Raw genomic sequence first — 20,313 nt, 5'->3', positions numbered from 1 at the left:
TTCTTGCTAGGCCATCGACATTGAGTCTCTAAACAATGACTCTGACTGAGTGTTTGAACAATGAAACGATATACGATAATTTCGAATTTCGTTTTTAGTTTACATATCGATATCAATGATATAAAGCCAAGTTCCCGCGATAAAGTATTTATCGAGATATCTAGAGAGATTATAGAGAAATAACTTCAAACACAAATAACTAGGATAACTAGAATTAGTAATACCGCATGAGATACAAAAATGACAAGAAAATCAGGTGATCTCCTAAATTATAAGACAAAAATTGCTATTTACCTTTTATCTCGCGAAAAAAGGTAATAATCTATAATAATAAAAGTAAAATGAAAAAGAACATTTAATCTCATGTATTATACAAAGTTATTTAAATTTATTAAAATTATTACATTCAACTTTTTAAGTCTTTTGTGCACACAGATTATTGTTAACAAGCTTAAACAATTGATAAGATTCTTCTATTGGATATTCAATTAATATACATTGAAATTGATCTTGAAAAGCATTTTGAAACAGTGGTAGCACATCTTGAATAGTAACATTTATATTAAGTTCCTGAGTAATGCTTGTTACACCCTTTCCTTTGATACCACAAGGTATAATATGATTAAACCAATTTAAGTCTGTATTACAATTTAGAGCTAAACCATGTGTTGTTATATAACGACTTCCATGAATACCAATGGCACAAATCTTTTTGTCATTTACCCATACACCAGTGTTTGGGGATGTTTCACCTTTAATGCCAAATTCGGCGCATAAACGAATAATCATTTTCTCTATTTGGCACACATACCATTTAATGCTAGCTTTAAATTCTTTTAAATTTAATATAGGATATGCTACTAATTGTCCAGGCCCATGAAAAGTTATAAGGCCACCTCGATTTGTTCTAAAAAACTCAGCACCTAAACTTTTTAACTTCTCTTGATCTTTTAGTGTATAATCTTTATCTCTAATTCCAACTGTATATACTGGATCATGCTCAAGTAATATTAATGCATTGCAACTATTGTTTTCTACCCTTTGGTGATGCTGATCAGATAATATTTTTTGTAGCTTAAGCCCAGATCTATAACTTAATCTACCAGCCCATAAAACTTTAACTATTTTTGTAGTCATATTGAGACATTAATATTCTGTGTCTCTTTTAATTCATTATCTTTTAAATTTGCCCGTTCTTGTATAGTTACGTGCAAGAGCCAAGAAACCTGTAAAAATAATAAATGATTTTAATATTAAAATTAAAAATATAATTGAAGTAATAATAGTAATATAATGTTTTTATAGTTAACATACATAAGCATCTGTTGCTGCATAAAGTTTTTGCTCATCATTTAATGGATGCATATGCCATTTACTTTTTCTAACTTTTGGGTCCTTACTAATCTTTTTCTTTAACTAAACCAAGAAAAATCACACAATGAATAATATTAATTTCCATTTATAATTTGAGATTTGTTTTATTGTAATCAAAATACTAACCAAATATTCTGTTAATTTCTCTAAACTCCACCGACAAGACCTATTTAATACTGTATTTGCAAATTTACCACAATCAAAACAATTGTTTTCTACGACTTTACAAGCTGGAAATTCCTTAAAATCTCTACCTAGTTTCCAGATATCACTGTAATATAAATAAATTATGAAAAATACATGAATTTTATTATAATAAAGCTTTATCGATTAACTCACTTCTTTATGTTAACTCCAACCAATCTCACTTGTGGATGACTTAAAAGGACCACAAATGCAGCTGGTAATTTTTTTAATGAATATATATGTAACAGATAACAAATATTTTCACTGAAACAAATTTGTGCCAAGGCTGTTTTACCAGATCCAGTTTGAAAACTAAAAGGCCACTCCAAATCAAATCCTATTGGTACTATTTTATCATATTTTTCTATTTCTGTTCTAAAAAAATTACAATGAAATGTTCAGTATAAATTAATATTTGAAAATCATCTTTCTTTTCTAAGTCAATTGTGTAAGTCTTACATAAGATTGTCACAAATCATAGCACATTCGTTAAAATCATTGACATAATTAATGTAGCCTGAGAATATAATGGGTGGGAGTTCAGATACAGTTGATTCTTCCTTTGGAGGAATCTTTTGGTCTAATGTTGCCTATTAAAACATTTATGTTAATATTAAAATATAAAATATATTTAAATTTTAATAAAATGTTTAGAATAGTTATAGTTGGTTAATATGTGCAGTATAATATATCAATAAATTTTATCTGATTTTAATAAAACACAACAAATAGGGAAAATGTACAAAGTGTTCCAGTTATTAACCTCAAAAGCATTGCTACAGATCACACTACGATAATAATATTGATACATTTAAGTTGGTCATCAAAGGCTGATATCGTATTCTTACTTAATTTAATGAAAATATAAATAACAACAATCGAGTTGAGGTTAAGAAAATTAGGCGTTATCAACGTTGAAAACACTATTAAATTTTCAAATAATAAAAATTCCTAGATAATTCTTATAATATAGATTCTTTAATTTTTATCGTACGCTAAAACATTATATACAATCTGCATATAGCATTAATACAATCAATATAATAATAAATAATATCGTTATGAATTAATACCTTTAATTTAGAGCTAGAGCTACGTGTAATCATTATTACAACAAAAAGAAATGACTAGCACAACTGAAAATTCAAACAAAAAACAGCGAAATAAAAACAAAATTATAAATTATTTTAAGTTTCTAAAACAAACTTTCTTATTTGTTCAAAAATGTTAGGCATCTCACTGTTACCAACCAAAAATTAGTAATTTTCTTTATAAAACATGTTTTATTTTACAAGAGAGGAAATTTCCTCTTTGGTTTTAATTACTTATATCTGAAATTGTCTCTTCGAATATTTATTATATTTGAAAAATATTATGTTTTTTTACCAATTTCGAAAAATTGATAATTTTGTATTGATATAAATGATTAAACTGTACTATTTGATATGTTATTCGCCTGTAATACCACAATAAAGTAGGAAATAGTAAAGAATGGCGGGAATAATATTTTTTCGACTTATTTACTCCCGTTTCATTTTTCAATTGGGGATCTTTAAATATTCAGACTTCAAATATTTGCAAATGAATCATTTAACATATGCCATTACAATATTCTTCGTAGAAAATTAAATAAGTTTTTCCAATAAACTTTTTATAATGCAAAAAATAACGAAAATATAAAAATGCCTCAAACAAAATATTTTGTTTCTTGAGCTTAAATTTCCTTCCAAATTAAGATTTACATGTAATTAGTTAATCTATGTCTAAGAAGTAATACTGTGATAGGAAGATTCAATAATACATATTTACATATGTATATATACATATTCTAACGATTGGGAATTTATATTTTATTCCTAACAGCAATGTAAATTAGATATGTTCTATTAGAATGGATATTTTTAAACGTATCCATAATAATAAAAAGTGAAATGATATTTAATCCAGTTTATTTTGTGTAAACTTATTAACTAAGAGTAATTATTATAAAGAGTAATAGAGGAGTGGTTTCGAATTTTATTAATTCAAAATTTTGCAAAATTATATACTATCTCTTTAACTTAGAAATTTAAGACTTAAAAATAACATACGTATATAAATATATATATATATATATATATATATATATATATATATATATATATGTAATATTTAAATCTTATAATAAATTGCAAACTTTGATAAATGAAATTTTTCGTATATTTTAAAATTAATGTATTGTTTGTTTATTTTTTTAAATTTTGTCGTAATTGATACAAAGTGTCAATTATTATGTAGGCGAATAAGAAAATAAATGTGTATATTTCAATTTTCATTTTAAAAATGAAGTAAAGATGATTTTAAAATAGAACTTACATAGTGTAATATGTATTGAAAGTCTGAAAATAATTATTAAGCAGTTGTAAAAGTAAAAGTGATTATAATAGTAGTAAACAAGATTATAATTAATATTGAACGTTGTTGTTATACAAGATTATCAGTATACTATTATATATTGTCGGAAAAAATTTCAGGTTTTCTTATAATATTTATTGTATGTATGTATATTATGAAAGTTTCGAGGTTAGAATGACATCGACAAATTTCAATAAGGAAAGAATATTAGTATAAATCTATTTTTATATCACGCTTAACGTCTAAAAGGAACTTAGAAAGGAAATATTACACAAAATGGAAAATATTAAATTAAATGAAGATTCAACGCAAATATCACAACTATTTTTAACGCGTGTTTATTATGCTGCTAAAGATGGTATGGCTATTATTCTTTATAATCTTCTTAGTAGCAAAGATGCTAAGCTGGTAAATGTTGTGATTAATCAAAAAGTATTGGAAGAAGATGGTCAGCATTGTACACCATTAATAATAGCTGCACGATATGGCCGTGATAAAGTAGTTAAAATATTACTTGATAAATTTAAGCCTGATTTGGAACAGGAAGGAACAGTCAAATTTGATGGATATGTTATTGAAAAGGCAACTGCTCTATGGTGTGCTGCTGGTGCGGGACATTTGACAGTTGTAAAGATACTAGTAAAAGCTGGTGCAAATGTTAATCACCCTACTAAAAGCTTATCTACCCCTTTGAGAGCAGCTTGTTTTGATGGACGATTAGATATTGTCAAATATTTAATAGAACATAATGCAGATATAAATATTTTTAATCAGTTCAATAATACATGTTTAATGATTGCTGCACATAAGGGTCATTTAGATATAGTAAGTATAATATTATAATTTGAATAATATAAAATTATGTATTTAACTTATAATGTCAATTTCAGCAATTTTATTATATTTACAACAGGTGACTTTTCTTTTGCAAAAAGGTGCAAATCCAAATGAAAAAGCAAATTGTGATACAACTGCATTACATTTGGCAGCTGAACGTGGATATACTAATATAATATCTGAGTTATTGAAATATGGGACAAATATGACAAAAAATGTTAGAGGAATGACACCATTAATAGCAGCAGCAGAAAGAACTAGGGCTGAAGTCGTAGAATATTTAATAAAATATGTAAAAGTTACTAGAGAAGAAGCAATTGAAGCATACGAGCTTCTTGGAGCCTCTTATGCCAATGATGAGCGCAATTATTGTTTAACAAAAGCTTATAAATATTTATGGAAAGCAATGAAACATAGGTAAAAAATATTTATAATTTTAGAAAAATGCTACTCAGGAACAACTAGTTAATTCTTGTTGTTACAGATTCAGAGATCCAGATAATATTATTTATAAAAAATTAGGTAAAAGTATAAAAGCATATGATAATTGGAAAGAATGTGATACTCTAGAAAAATTGAAAAGTATTAGAAATAATCAAAATGCTATTCATATGGAATCATTGGTTATTCGAGAGAGGATACTAGGTTACAATTTTAATTCAATAAACATTGATAGGATAATTCTCTTTTGTTATTGTTTTTATCCTACTTATTTTTATTGTTTTATTAATATTAGGACAGCATAATCCAAAAGTGCCACATCATATTATATTTAGAGGAGCAGTTTTTGCAGATAGTGCTAGATTTGATAGATGTATAGATCTCTGGCTTCATGCTTTATATTTGAAGCAACTGAATAATATACCAGTTGTAAAAGATCTTTTAAGGTTTGCGCAGGTATTTATCCACTAAATGATCCGATCAAACAATTTTATATATTCCCTATATTTCGTTCTATTTTTTTTTAAATCTTGTTTGTAGGTATTTTCACAAATGATACATGTAGGAGTAGATCTTGAGTTTTCTCAAGTTTTGAATGTTTTAGAAGCTTGCGTAACAGAACTTACTCGTAATAAATCTAAACTCAACAATCCTGATTCTGAGGAAGATATAGAACAACATATTGTAAGCTAAAAAATTGATTTATGTGTTGAATTGTGTATTATGAAATAATTTTCATAAATTAAAAATTGCAGGAGGAGATGGAATCAAATATTACAACTACATTGTATATATTGACGATTTTAACAAAACTTTTAACATTGAATGAGAGTAAATATGAAGAACAAGATAAAAATAAGGCATATCAATTAGTTCATAAACTCTGTGCTTTACAATTACGTTTAAAGGATGGTCAGACATTACTGCATCTTGCTGTAAATGCTGCCACTTTAGTGGATGATTTCCATACTAACCATGTCTGCAAGTATGTTTATAAGTCTCTTTTTTTAAAGTATCATGGTGAAATTTAATAGATAAATGGAGTTTAGTTTTGCTCATATTAGATAATGTTAATAAAGTATTATTAACACTCTTTTTTTATTATTTTAGTTTCAAAATGAAAAGAAATCTGAAATTTACTTTTTGTTCTTTATACAATATGTATAAATACAATATTGCGAACGTCTTACAGATTTCCTTGCGCTGCAACGACTAAGCTACTTATATGTTGTGGTGCTGATGTAAATGCAATGGACAATGAAAGGAATACACCATTACATATTATTGTTAGTTATAGGGAACCTGTTAGGTACAGTGAGCTGCATTGTTTTATTAAGCCAAATCTTTTTTAGTGAAAAATGTTTTTATAACATATCTGAAACCTTGCAGTGATTTTATGACTCTTCATTCCATCATCATGGATCTTATAGAAGCTGGAGCACATATGGATACAGTTAATAGTAATGGGAAAACTCCGTATGATGCTGTCGCTACAGGTCTGTTTAAATAAATTTGAAAAATAATATAAAATATTTAAAAATAAGACTTTTTACATAATATATTGATCTTATCTTTATACAGGTGTAGCAGAAATAATATTAAGGACTCAAACTAAATTATCATTAAAATGTATGGCTGCAAAAGTCGTGAATGCTTACAATTTGTCATATTATGGAAATGTACCACGTTCTTTGGAAAGTTTTATTGAACTTCATGGACCAGGTCCTAATCAGGGTTAGAAAAAGTTATTAATAAGCAGCATATTACATAGATAATTGTGTTAAGTGTAATCAATTTAAATTATTTATTCTTGATGCTGTGAACTTTTTGAGAGTGTACAAAACATTTAAGATATTTAGAAAAAATTTAGTATATTTGTAAATTGATTAATAATGAGATTTTTATGAATGATATAAAAGCATCCTTTCTATTATGTAGATGCAGATAACGAATTTTTTGTAAGAAAAACATTGTATATTTTTAATGAGCAAAGTTAAAGTTAACTAGTTATTAACTTAATAAGTTCCAAATGGAAGGAAAAATTACATTTGGCAATGTTATTTTTTAATTATTGCACGACAGAAAATTGAACAGATAAGTTACTTGCAACATATGATGAAATTCTTTTATATCTTTTTTATTTTATTTAACTATATTTGTCAATGATCTTCCTCTATGTAATAGTATTATTAATTAGTAATTGAAAAGAAAACAACATATTTATGAAATAGAAGTAATACAATTTGTCCACAAAATATAACTAACTATAATATGACTATTATATTACAAATTTTAATTAAATGTATAATGATCTGAATAAATAATATAGTATTAATACGATACATTTATGGTGTTTAGGAATAAGTGTTTAGATATAGAGTTTGTAAATTTTTATACATGCATTTCGCAGGTTAGAAGAAATGTAGAAAGAAAGAAAAGCTGAGGATTTAATTCAGAAGACTTAGTCACAAAAGTTCATAAATTAATCTTCTTAATTTGTTTTTTTTTACTAATGAAAATTTGTTCGATTTATGGACAGTATACCTATTATCACCACATAGTGATGAAAAGATGGAACTAATCGTCATTGCTGCTTTTGCCGCACATTCTCGCTTTCCTTGCCTCACTCGGGTACATATGTTACACTCTTCATCTGATACGAGTACACATAGGCGTTCTTATCGCATACTATTGTGTGCCTTGTCTGCGGATAAGCCATGTGCTGCCATCTATTGGAGACGGAAGCAACAGCAACTTGGCGCTTGTAAAAATAGATAACAACACATGGGTTGTCCGTAGGCAAAGAACGCAATATTGAGCGACAAACATAGCGATAGTTCCACTTTTTCACCGCTACGGGATAATAGTGTTTTGAAAATTTATTCGATTTGCTGTTTCTTTGTAAGGCTGACTAAGCTTATAGACCAGAAATGTAACTGAAGTTCATTTAATAAATAAACAAACAGCACATCGAACAAATCTTCATTAGTGGAAAAAGCTAATTAAGAGGATTAATTTGTGAACTTCTGTAATTTCATTTTCCAAATGAGACTCTCAGTATATTTTTATACTCCATTTGACGTGTAAAATGCACGTATAAAGATTTATAAATTAATAAACTTTAATTTATCAATTTAATATTCTATTTTTAATCATAAAATTATCATATAATTGAAATACTTAAATACATAGATCTGTTACGGACATATTAATTTTATGCATATATAAACATAATATATACATGCAATTTTATACAAATTGTTACATACACACATATGTAATTTTTATTTTTAGATAATCATTAATACACAATGATTCAGATAATCAACAATAGATATAATCAAACATCTATGACTAGATTTGTGTGAGATTTATGAACTTTTTAAACTGCTTTACAATATTTATGCAAAAAATGTACTGATTTAAATTTTTATACAATAAAAAATAATAAATATAAACTAATGGATATAAAACTACCATTGGCCATTTTCATTTTAATCTGGTCAAAAAATATTACATTAATCTATCAAAACATGCAAATATCTTTGATTATAAAGCTCTGTTGTCAATACACCTAGAATAACTGTTGCATTGTGCAAAGAATTAGCAGGATTCCTAATTAATTTAATAGATCGTTCTATGTCTCCTGTAAGCGTCACATATTGTTTATTCAATAAAAGTCCTTCTAAAGCCTGCATAGCTTTAATAGCTTCTGTACTAGGTCGAATTTCCAATACATTTGATTCATTTGTTTTTGATGATGCCACCCCAGGGGAATCAGGTGTAAATCTTACTATCTGTTGTTCTGATTTTGATTCAGGTAATTGAGCTAAACAATACACTCCTATCACGCGACTTAAAAATTTGCACCTATATAAATATAAAAGAAATTTTATACAAGATAGAATAAAATACATGTTAATATTTTATGTCATAAAATTGTTTAATTTACCTTATTGACAGATTGGAATTTTTTTTAAGGCCAATAGCTCCTAATATCCCCCATCCCTGTGCGCTATCATCAGCAATCGTTAATAACGCACGTGCTAGGCCTTTAAGAGCTCTAGCAGCAGTTTTGGTATTTTCATTATATTGACACTGTCTATATGCTAATTCACAAGTTTTAGCCCAAAAAAGAGGTAATTTTTCTTCATTTATATTCCTAAAGAAAAAATATTAAATTAAATTAAATTAAAAAATTATTAGGCACACTGTAATGTAGAAATTTTTAATAATTTACACTTACGTTGGCTTAATAGCAGAAATCCAGTCAACTAAATTTATAAGAAGCATTCCTTCTTCTCTAATGTCTTGACATAATGGAAGTCGCTTAAGTAAAATAAAGTACAAAGTAAGAAGCTTTCCCTCAGAAATTAAGAATGTCTCCAATGGTGGTCGTCGAGGTATTACTGATTGGGAAATTGTTAAAACTGAAGCCCAAGTTGGTGAAACTTCTTCAGATGCTGCCATACAAATCAAAATGTTAAAAAATGTATAACTGACTATACTCATATTTGTTTTACGTACAATTAAATTTAAAATATGATTCTAATGCAGCCTCCATCAACTCTCCAAGTATAGTTGGTGAAGTAACTGTTGTTCCAATAACTTTAAGTATACTCATAAGAATTGGATTGTTAGCTGTTCTTTTTGAAAGCCACAATGTCCAGCTAGTGCAAAGATGTTCCATGAGAATCTCATGTTGATTCATAACACAGAGTAATTCAGTAATTAGTGAACTTGCTTCTGCAATTTGTTGAGATTCTGGAACAGCTAAAGATTTTTATTTTTTGTTTTAATTGTACTTCTTTAATAATTCTAGATATATGCAATAATTTAAATTATATAGATGTGTCATATTTACTATTTAGGATAATAGCTTCCATATCATCTAGCATTTTTGATAATGTATTGTTGAATACTTTTGGATTTGTAGATAATAAAGGTTTATATCGTGTTGTACAAGCAATTAATAATTTTATCGTAAAGTGTATATATAATTGTCTCTTTCTTACTGTAGCTGGATAAAGATGACCCACAACAGGATCATAGCCTGCTGCCACCTTTAACAAACTATTACACAATATTTATTACAGAATATCTAATTTGTAAATAAAATTAACATAATAAAATAAAATTATTGTATATACTTATGTACAGCAACATCTATAGGATGGCATTGCTCATTGTAAGAATAGAGAACAACTCTTGAATCACAGTTCATGGTATGCCAACGAATTATTGAATCATAGGCAGATGCATCTAATAAATGCCAAGAAAGTTTTTCAGTATCCATAATTAACTGAATTACTTTATCAGTCTGAAATATATTGTTAATACATTAACATATCCTTAAGCTGATATTGATCATTTTATTAATTGTTTGAATTTAAGACCTCTGCATATATGAATACAGAGACTGTGAAGAGTATAATTAATTACCTGTCTAACGTTTGGTTCAGTAGATAATTTTACCAATAGATTTAATAAACAAACATGCATCCTCGCTATGAGAGCTAATGGATGTGATGCTAATAAGTCATTTATCCAAAGTGGCCAGTTTACGCATGTAAACACGCTTCCCAGGAATAAGTGACTATCTGGTAAATTTTGATCAATTACTTTTGCCATCAATTCCACATCATTTACAGATGGATAGAAACGATCCCATGGCAATGATAAAAAGTTGCCATGAATAACGTTCAGAATATGATCTTTAACTGAATCATGTGCAAAATTGATAACATAAAACTGCCAGACAAAACAGAGTATCTTGCTAGATGCTGGCAAGATATCGATAATAAAACGAACACATTCAATAAACATTGCTACAAATTTGTTAGCATATGGACCATCTGTTACAATCCATGGTAATAAAACAGATCGATCATCTGTAAGTTGTTGAATCCATGCGGCAGCTGGTTCTTTTAAATCTTGCGTCCAATACGGTGCAACCCAAGGTGAATACATTTCACTTAAGACAGGCCATATTTTCTCACACACTTTAAATATAATAATTATAAAATACAATAATTATGTTTATTACAAATATCATACATGATGTATGGTTAAAATGCTTACATTGGTCTCCTAATGAACCTCTATCAGATTGAAGAGTAAGTGCAACAAGAGCATGACCTACCATACCAAGGAATGTACTTAAAGGTTCATTGTAGATTCTATATTTTGGATATAATCCATAAAGACCATATTTTAAACGTTCTTGCGTAAAATGTCTTTTTAATAATATAGCTGTATCATATATCTGTAATAAAATATAGAATATATAAGTTTATTTCAAATTTACGTAAAAAATTCCGAATTAGAAATAAGTGTAGAATATTGTATGCTTGAAAACACAACCAACAAACCTCTTGTCGAGAAAGAAGTTTTTGTTCAGTAGCATAATGACGAATTTCATCTCTAATTTTAGAATAACTTGGAAACGCATTTTTTGATTTACCACTGAGTGCTCCTAGTAAATCTCGCCAAACATCTAGTGATAAATCTTGCCTTTCACTATTTTTTAATACAACACTCAGAACTTCACCATAATGTTCTGGGAATTCATGTAATAATACAAGTCGGAGATGATTCCTAAATAACTATAAAAAAATGTTTATCAAACAAAACATATTATAAAAATTCTTTGTAATATATGTAATCATAAAATGTGAAATTTATAAATACCTCATGTAGTACCAGTTTCGTTTCATCTGGATTAAGACCCATATCACAAAGAGCTCTAAATATTAAGTGTATGAACGTTGATCGCTCGCTTAATCTTGGACGCTTATAATTTAACCAGATTCCCACATCAAACTAAAAGGAAAATAAACGTAAAGATTATGATATTTATGTAAACATATAAAAATAAAAAAATAGAAAATAACGTACTTTTGATAATAATACAAAACAAAGATCGACTTTTGTACTCATAGAAAATTCTACAACAGTGTGATACATTTGTAAAAATGCTGAAGCACTACCAGCAACAGGCGTAAAATAAGGTCCAAGTAAACTACCAAGGTTTGGTTTCTGCATAATAGTGCTTAATAATTGTGGACCTTGAGTTTCTTCCCCACTAATAAATATCTATTAAAATTGATATTACATATTAATAATTCATCTATTAAAATTATTTCTCTTAATTTTACAATTATACGGACTTGCCCTAATCTTTCTAAATAAGTAGTCATAAGTTGTTTTGTTATTGGGCAAATTGATGCTTCTTCTGTATAATGGTCTATAAAACAATAAAATAATTTAACTCCACTTTCTTGAATTTTGTACACTGCTGTTGTGTTTTCATTTTTTCGATTTACAGCTATTTCGTGTTCTAACATTCTAAAACGAATAATAATATATTTACATATTTAATTCATATACATATATTAATGTAAATTTCAAGTCATTATTATATATCTTAAAGATATAATATGTATTATACGCACCCAATTAAATGGTCTAGAAAAACAGATACGGAAATAAGTGTATTTGATGGTGGCAGAGTAGCTTTTATCAATAAATTTTCATATTCAGCTCTATTTTGTGTTATCATGTGATCAATAGGATCACTCATGTGAGCTTCAGGTACCTAAATATTACAATGTTGTATAAATAATTTTATATTTAAAATTAGAAGAACGTTATTGTTCTTACCTTAATTGTAATTACTGCTGGACCAGCGCAGTGCACAGTAGGTGGTGTTCCTGATATAGAGTGTTTCTGATTTGGAGGTGCTGGATCACATAATGCATGTAATGTTACTTGATTCTCATTTTCTCTATAAAGTGTAGGCACTAGTTCCAAAAAGCTAGAATTCACTGCAGTATGCTCAAGAAGCATTAAATTATAAGTTTCAACATAGTCTAATATTGATTCAAAACATATTTCAGCTTGTTTTATTACTGAATCAGCATTGTATACAGTTTCTTTAGTTGTACCAATAAGATTTTTGTGATAGTGCCTATCATATGGAGGAGAAACAGGTCTTTTATATGTGGTCAATCTTTTAAATATTCTTTGCAATGGTTCATCCATTTCAGGAGGTGAGATTGATACATATCTACCCTTCTGATCGAAATTTTCTTCATTTCTACAATATATACGCTCCCACTCTTGAACTGCCATTTCTTGATTTTGCTGAACTGCCCAATAATCAATATATTCTAACCATGGCGTCTATTTAAAAAAACAATATAATCAGTCATATTCTATCACGCTGTATTTATAATAAACGAATTAAAATTTTTACCCAATTATCCTGAACGAGTAATATTAATTTTTGTGACATATATTGTGGAGGTAATGCTGGTAAATAAAGACCTGGTTCATGTAATCTTGGTTCTTCAAGCCACAAACTTAAAGTTTTATAAAGCCTATAAGAACAGAAATCTATCATGTTTTTCTTATAAGTCTTATATACATTACATCTAATGTTACATACTTTGCTGCATTAAAATAAAATGCTCGTCTGTCATCAGTGATTGGCACTCCATTATCTAATTCTTTTTCTCCTTTTAACTGAAAGTATGTAGTCGTATCGTGTAATCGTTTTTTTAATTTTTTTAAGTAACTTAAATTAATCATGCCTTCAAAAAATTTTTCACCAATTCCACCACGATGAACTCTGAAAAATAATGTCATTGCCATTCTTATTTCTATAAAACGTTAAATTTATTCTATAAAACATGTAAATTCTCCTTTTGTAAAACAAACCCTGACATTGACGGGACTCTTGCAAGAAATAACGCAAAAAAGTTTTGCCATAAGAGAGGAAGAATAGGATGTCCTATAGGTGTATCTAGTGCTTGCTGCGACCAACGATATATAGATAATCCATTTGCTCCAAATGGTTGCATTTTTACAATTGCACAAGCTCGCTAAAAAGATATTATATATATATTACATTATACAAAATTTCAAGAATTATATGGAATATTATATAAAATATACCTTCATAGCAGAATCTAATGATATTTTAGGCTGTGCTGATAATTCCTTTAAAATCTCATGCCATAACCCAGTTTTAATTTCTCTGTTATATTGTTCAGTTAGTAGTACTTGATAAGCAACCCAAACAGATTGAGTAGATTTTCCTAAAAGACTAACAGAATTTGAAGAACCAGTTGCCCAATTTAAGAATGAGCCAAATGATGTCATCACATTGCGGTTAGACGTAGTCTGAAAATAATTCATTAAATAAATTTTTTATATCACAACCAAATTTAATACAAACATACAATAATATATTTGCATATAAATAAAATTAGATTGGTCTCATAAAAACAAAGTAGCATATATCTTAAATAAAAGGAAAAACCGCACCTCATTATTTTCCTCTATGGCAAGCTAGTTAAATGGATATAATTTCTCAATCAATATAAGGTATAGAAATATTACCTCAATTAAAAGTAAAATTCAAATTTAAGTTAAATACATTATAACAACATATTAAAGGAATAAGTATAATGTAATTTGTTAAATTGTTTAAAACCGATATTTTAATATTTCTAATTATTTAACGTAACTAAAACTGCAATAAAGATCTTACAGAGAAAAGATTCTGAAACATATTATCCATTATCTTTTTTGCATCCACATGAAAAAATGCTGCACTGATGACTATATCCATTAGATACATTACGCTTTGATCTTTATTCCAATCTGGTACAAGTACAAGTACATTTAACCATAGGTATACAAAATCTCTTGGTGTCTCTAAATGATATCTATAATAAATTATGTCATCTTATAAATAAAATATTACTGTCCAGTATCAATATTCAACATGTTTACTTACTTTCTGTAATTATATAAATGTGAATGTATCATATTTGAAAATTGTTTCAATATTGTTCCTGGAAAGTCGGCTGTTATAAGGCTTTTAGCGACTTTCATATAAGATCTATCGGCCGCAATTAGAGAAATAACAAGACCAGTAAATTTATCATTCTTAAATAATGAATCGATACATCCCAAAAATAACGGTATTATATGATGTAAACATATAAGCACTTGTTCGTATTTACAATGATATTGTAATATTTCTAATTGGGCAAATCCTTTGGAACATATCAAAGGTATAGAATGACCCCATAACGTCATGATTGTTGCCACATAACATGCAATAGGTTGCTTTTCTAATGTACCAATGACCAAAATTTCCAAGCATGAATCAGAGTCCATGTCTGGTACATGAGCAAATGCTGCAGTGGGGTTCAAAAGTGCATAATGACAATGTGCCTCACTTTGATCAAGTTGGTGTAATCTAAGCTTAGAAATCATATCCCATGCCCATAATGAAAAGATATGTTCAGCAGTTTGAGGTCTTATCATTGTTGAAACCTGTAAATTTTAATATAACATAAATATCAAGATTGATTTCATTAAATAAGTATTGATGTGGAATCTTCATATTATACCTGTTTAACACCTTCTACCAATAAAGAGGCATTTTGGACAGAAGAATCAGGTACATATTTCATGGTGAGCTCAACAATTAATAATGCTACGCGTCTATGTAAATCAATAGGAAGATATAAGTTACCACTTCTGTAATGGATATAGAAATTAAACTATCATTATATATTAAATAAACGAACTTTAGTTCAGTTAAAAATTATATTCTTACTCATTAAATCTCCAATTTAAGTTAGTAAGAATTAAACGGGCTAACTGATTCTCAGTCGATGTTAATGAGTATTGTTTCAACCATGTAGAAAGAATAACTATATCTTTTTCATGTGGTACCCATTTGTGTAATTTTAAGTCAGCGAATAAATATAAACTTAGCTAAAATTAATAAAATTAAATTTACACATATTTATTTGTAGAAACATTTCTACATAATAACATTTCTTCATACTTTCCCAGCTGATACAAAATTATCTCGTAACTTCAGTAAGATATCTGATAGCAATGAAGGATATTTATTTGTTAAATTTGACAGAAGAGATCTAGCATCTTTTGAGCAAGAATCTTGTGTTTTTTCACTAAGAAATCCTATCTGTAAATTATTCTTATGTTTAAATGTCTAAAAATTATACGTATATGATACAGATAATAATACATACTTGAAACAAATCTATTGTCGTTGTTCTTACAAAATCATAATCCTTATCAGCCCTTGCCAAAGCCATATTAGCAAAGGTTGTTAAAAGAAAATATGATTCATCCCCTGGCATGCTACTTAACTTTTCTTCAAATTTTGCACGAAGTTGTGAAGTATTTAATTCATTTATCCAATCTTTAATATTAATAATATAACATTATATTATCAACAGTCAATTTTAAAAATATTCATGTTATTCTTATTGCAGAATTATAACATACCATGAATATATTTATTAGTAATGTGCATATCTACTTGTGTACAATCAGTATGTAAAATATAAAATATTTGCCATAAGTTATTGGATGATATTACATGATAGGGCATAGAAGCTAAATATTGCCACGCCCCCAAACGACGTGACGAAAATATGCACAAAACTGCTTTTAAAAAAAAGCAATCAAATTCAAGTTGAAGTTTTATCAATACTGATGCATGAGTATTCTGTAAGATAGAAATTTAAGAGTTAGTATTATACAAAGTAAATTCAAATTTATATATTAAAATATTTTTAACAAAGTAGTAATACTACCTGATTTTTATCAAACTCTTCCCATTGATCACTAGCATATTGCACAATATCTCTAATTAATGCACTTAGTCGTTTGGTTAATTGTCTATATCTTGGAGAATCATATGTTTTTAAACCTTGCTTTAAAAGTCTAATAACAGTTGTAAAAAATGCAAACATTCGAAACAAATGATAATGTGTAACGTAAGTTTTGTTCTGATAATAAACATGATTCTTATACTGAATACATAACACTTGTTCAAATACTTTAGTAAAAGGAATTTGGTTTAGTAAAGAAATAAGGTCACTTTCAAATAAGTTTGCACCAACATTGGCTATATCTTCATCTTCCTCTCCTTCCTCATCCAACATTAGCCAAACAGTATCACCTGGACTACATGCTGTATCTTGCAATGATTGTTGTACCTAAATTATTACCATGAATTAGTTAATTATCATTTAGTAATGACCCAAAAACCTGTAGTAAAGTACAATACAAGTACCTGTTCAAGGAACTTATCTCTATCTTTAATAGGTAGTAGTATTACAGCCAGTGTGGTTACTACATGATCTAAATATGGGTCATTCAATGGAGATACACCTAATTTACCAAGGTCTGGATGTATAGGAACTTGAACAAAGCTATGAGCCCAATTCATTACCCCACCAGGACATCTCAAGATATGATTCAATATAAATAAATGATCTTGCCAAGTTGCTATTTTCAACAGAACTGCTATTAATTTTTCAAGCCATTCTCTAGTATCTGCTACAAATTTTCCATCCTTTAATAATTTTCTTTGAAAATTAAACAATATAGTTATGCACATCCTAAGTTCCATTAGTTGCGGAATTGCTTGCGAAGAAATGTGCAGTGGTAATAGATTTACACCTTCAATACCAGAAGGAAACTCTACAAATTCATGACAAGAGTTGTAAACTCTTTGAACATACTGTTCAATTTGAAACCTGAACATTTCTGCTTCATAACAATATAATGCTTGAGTGTTGTATAATAAATCCTTTATTGTTGATAAATTTCGAGTCAATGCACTAAATGCCTGCTGATTGAAATGTGCAATGCAATATTCATGTGTAGCAAAAACAGGATTTCCATCTTGACATTCTCCTGCTTCCCTAATACAGGCTTTATCTAAACACCATAATTGTTTTTGCAATTCTTTACAGGACTTTTTTAAAATTTCCAATTCATGAGAATTGATAATTAAATGATTCCTTACACGAAGATAGTTCGTTAAAAGCTGCTGAAATTTATGTTGCTGTCTAATTGTACTACTCTTAAGTTGTACTTCAATAAATTCTGAAATAAATATATCAATCATTGCTAACTCTTTATTAATATATAATGATGCTAATTGGTTCTCTGTGAAAGGCATAATTTCCTCAAAAGCAGTATACATGTTATCTATTTCGTTTATGATAGAATCTGATTGATTCTTTCTTTCCCTCTCTTTCTTTTGTTTCAAATTCTTTGTTTCCCTCTCACAAGTGAAATTTTTTGAATTTGATATATTTGAAGTAGCTTGAGATAAATTTCGTGTTGCAATTCCATTATTAAGAGCATCAGATGTATTATCAATTAATTCTATCATAGAAATCGATGTTGTAACCTTCTCCACATTCCCCTCTAAATTGCTCAATGATGATGTCAAATCATTCCCAATTTTAACATCAATTTCATTCTAAAATTTAATTGAAAATGCATTTCAATTATTCATAAGAAACAAAACATATTTGAATGCAGAAAATAGTATCTAAGTACTTTGATATTTGTAACTTGTGATCCTTTTGTCTCTTCTGTAGTTGTTTGAATAGATTGTTGTTCATAGAGTTCAGTATCAATCGCAGCAGAATGTAATTCACTTTCCATATTTTCAATGCCTTCTCCCTTGGGATAATTTGTAGGAGATTCTTCAAGAAGGCATTCAAACTCTTCCAATGTTGGAACATCTGGTATTTGTTGTTCTATAGAAAGTTTAATCTTTTCTTCTTTCTTTTTCTAAAATGATATATTTATATATATAACATAACTTTCAGTTTTATGAAATAATAAATTTTATTACTTTTTATAGGTGACATATTTAAAGTGAGTGTAAAATAAGCTATGATACAAAGCTATTAGTAATAACAATAAATATTAATAATACTATATATAATCTTATCTATTGCTATGTGCTACATTAATTTGACATCAATATAAATGTACAGAAAGTAAATATCCTTTTAATATTCTTGCTTATATTAGCGAAAAAATAATAGATTATTATTGCATACAAGTGAATCAGGTAAAAAAGTTAGAGAAAAGAGAAGGAAAACGTCGAACAATAAATGTTTACCTGTCGTTGTTTTAATATTTCCATTTTATATACATATAAAACAAATTTTGTGTAAATTTCTCTTTTACATGTAAAAGTCAAATTAGTCACACAACAAGAACATATAAAATATGAAAAATGGTGTTTATGACACAATAATGAATTTCTACGACGTTATTCTATATGTTGGCATTGTATATAGAATTTAGATAGATTTGGATACACTATGGTTTCTTGTGTAACCTATCATTTTTCAAAATATACTAGAATCTCAAACTGATAGTTCCCATAGTACGTTCATTCATCATATTGATTTCTCATTTAAGGGATTAATTGAATAACTTTACAATAATAAAACTTGCATAGAAAATTTCTACGTAATAACTGTTACGACATTACAGATTTATAATTTCCCGTTTATCGACCGAGAGTTACATGCAAATAAAGTGCCGCCTCACAGTGATCAAATACGGAATTATATGGTGTACTATAAAATTAAGAAATACAAATTCATATACTTTTTTCTCATTTTTATTCAATTTCTTTACTTCTGTTCCTAAACATTATTTTATGCAATTGTTATTATTTTTATTTAATATTAAACGAAACTTTTTCCTTTTAATCATCAAATATTTTCGAATCTTTTCGCTAATAATGGAAATAAAAATTAAAGATTTTATCTTTGTTTGTGGACTTATGTTCATTGAGTTAATTATAAGTTATAAAGAATCGAAATTCATAGGGCAATCGAGTATACATAGTTATTATTAAACGCAATAATATCTCTTTATGAGCTTAATATCACATCTGTTTTTAAATTCCCTGATTTATTTAATCAATAAAAAAGTCAAATAAGTGATTAATCATGTTTAATATTAATTTTTCAGATAGATATATTTACGTATACGCGTGCCCCGCTTTTATCAGTATACATACATCTACTGTATGAGTATATACAGGAAGATTGTCGTAACAGATGATAAAAATTCGATGATTGCTTCTGCAAGTCAAAAGAAAACGAAAATGAAGAATAAAAAAATTCAGTTTGAGATTTTATTTATTAATTATTGACAATTTAGAAGATTACCTAAAATACCCCTAATGACCGACAATCCTTT

General features: G+C 27.8%; 3 protein-coding genes across 11 annotated transcripts; 1 reads left to right on the top strand and 2 right to left on the bottom strand.

Annotated features, from left to right (window-relative positions):
* Positions 1-366: 366 nt before the first annotated feature.
* LOC122571073 (putative lipoyltransferase 2, mitochondrial) lies at positions 367-8,556 on the bottom strand. 6 transcript variants are annotated; one of them, XM_043734329.1, is made up of 8 exons: positions 7,777-8,556; positions 6,891-6,957; positions 6,615-6,730; positions 2,020-2,150; positions 1,714-1,935; positions 1,501-1,645; positions 1,315-1,416; positions 985-1,226 (listed from the first exon to the last, which is right to left on the bottom strand). In XM_043734329.1, the coding sequence occupies exons 4-8, from the start codon at positions 2,037-2,039 to the stop codon at positions 1,134-1,136; spliced, it is 582 nt and encodes a 193-aa protein (XP_043590264.1). In that variant the 5' UTR covers positions 2,040-2,150; positions 6,615-6,730; positions 6,891-6,957; positions 7,777-8,556; the 3' UTR covers positions 985-1,133. The 6 variants fall into 6 exon arrangements, with proteins under 6 accessions (XP_043590263.1, XP_043590264.1, XP_043590266.1 ...); XM_043734331.1 differs by lacking the exons at positions 6,615-6,730; positions 6,891-6,957; XM_043734327.1 differs by lacking the exons at positions 6,615-6,730; positions 6,891-6,957; positions 7,777-8,556 and adding an exon at positions 2,634-2,785.
* Positions 3,790-7,574, top strand: LOC122571069 (protein fem-1 homolog B). 2 transcript variants are annotated; one of them, XM_043734319.1, is made up of 9 exons: positions 3,802-4,779; positions 4,868-5,208; positions 5,276-5,436; positions 5,528-5,688; positions 5,773-5,916; positions 5,988-6,217; positions 6,425-6,541; positions 6,622-6,728; positions 6,814-7,574. In XM_043734319.1, exons 1-9 carry the CDS (start codon positions 4,231-4,233, stop codon positions 6,969-6,971), a joined length of 1,968 nt encoding a protein of 655 aa, XP_043590254.1. In that variant the 5' UTR covers positions 3,802-4,230; the 3' UTR covers positions 6,972-7,574. The 2 variants fall into 2 exon arrangements, 1 of the variants encoding a protein (XP_043590254.1); XR_006317942.1 differs by lacking the exon at positions 6,814-7,574 and having other exon boundaries at positions 3,790-4,779; positions 6,343-6,541.
* A 155-nt stretch (positions 8,557-8,711) lies between the features above and the next one.
* On the bottom strand, positions 8,712-19,611 carry LOC122571068 (ectopic P granules protein 5 homolog). Of its 3 annotated transcripts, none has more exons than XM_043734316.1 (30): positions 19,217-19,611; positions 18,643-18,879; positions 17,363-18,562; positions 16,881-17,285; positions 16,570-16,792; positions 16,311-16,483; positions 16,103-16,243; positions 15,869-16,029; positions 15,660-15,789; positions 15,038-15,582; positions 14,789-14,966; positions 14,563-14,586; positions 14,191-14,418; positions 13,954-14,117; positions 13,682-13,864; positions 13,490-13,613; positions 12,895-13,416; positions 12,687-12,829; positions 12,402-12,579; positions 12,130-12,327; positions 11,923-12,054; positions 11,604-11,837; positions 11,314-11,497; positions 10,675-11,234; positions 10,383-10,552; positions 10,097-10,305; positions 9,760-10,005; positions 9,479-9,695; positions 9,185-9,394; positions 8,712-9,102 (listed from the first exon to the last, which is right to left on the bottom strand). In XM_043734316.1, exons 1-30 carry the CDS (start codon positions 19,238-19,240, stop codon positions 8,751-8,753), a joined length of 7,695 nt encoding a protein of 2,564 aa, XP_043590251.1. In that variant the 5' UTR covers positions 19,241-19,611; the 3' UTR covers positions 8,712-8,750. The 3 variants fall into 3 exon arrangements, with proteins under 3 accessions (XP_043590251.1, XP_043590252.1, XP_043590253.1); XM_043734317.1 differs by having other exon boundaries at positions 13,960-14,117; XM_043734318.1 differs by lacking the exon at positions 14,563-14,586.
* Positions 19,612-20,313: the final 702 nt, after the last annotated feature.

This window comes from Bombus pyrosoma, linkage group LG9, assembly GCF_014825855.1.
Source record: "Bombus pyrosoma isolate SC7728 linkage group LG9, ASM1482585v1, whole genome shotgun sequence".
In the NCBI taxonomy this organism is placed as follows: domain Eukaryota; kingdom Metazoa; phylum Arthropoda; class Insecta; order Hymenoptera; family Apidae; genus Bombus; species Bombus pyrosoma.
Note: the sequence above shows the minus strand (reverse complement) of the source record. Positions and strands in the feature narration are given on the sequence as shown.

Excerpts from the sequence above, each read along its gene's own strand:
- LOC122571069 (XM_043734319.1), top strand. The coding sequence starts at position 4,231 with ATGGAAAATATTAAATTAAATGAAGATTCAACGCAAATATCACAACTA. Across the intron at positions 5,209-5,275 it reads TGGAAAGCAATGAAACATAG|ATTCAGAGATCCAGATAATA; the intron begins GTAAAAAATATT and ends TTGTTGTTACAG. Across the intron at positions 6,218-6,424 it reads CATACTAACCATGTCTGCAA|ATTTCCTTGCGCTGCAACGA; the intron begins GTATGTTTATAA and ends AACGTCTTACAG.
- LOC122571068 (XM_043734316.1), bottom strand. The coding sequence starts at position 19,240 with ATGGAAATATTAAAACAACGACAG. Across the intron at positions 16,030-16,102 it reads ATTTTGTATCAGCTGGGAAA|CTAAGTTTATATTTATTCGC; the intron begins GTATGAAGAAAT and ends TATTAATTTTAG. Across the intron at positions 9,395-9,478 it reads ATTTCTGCTATTAAGCCAAC|GAATATAAATGAAGAAAAAT; the intron begins GTAAGTGTAAAT and ends TTTTTTCTTTAG.
- LOC122571073 (XM_043734326.1), bottom strand. The coding sequence starts at position 2,371 with ATGTATCAATATTATTATCGTAGTGTGATCTGTAGCAATGCTTTTGAG. Across the intron at positions 1,646-1,713 it reads GTTGGAGTTAACATAAAGAA|TGATATCTGGAAACTAGGTA; the intron begins GTGAGTTAATCG and ends TTTATATTACAG. Across the intron at positions 1,417-1,500 it reads AGAAATTAACAGAATATTTG|TTAAAGAAAAAGATTAGTAA; the intron begins GTTAGTATTTTG and ends TTCTTGGTTTAG.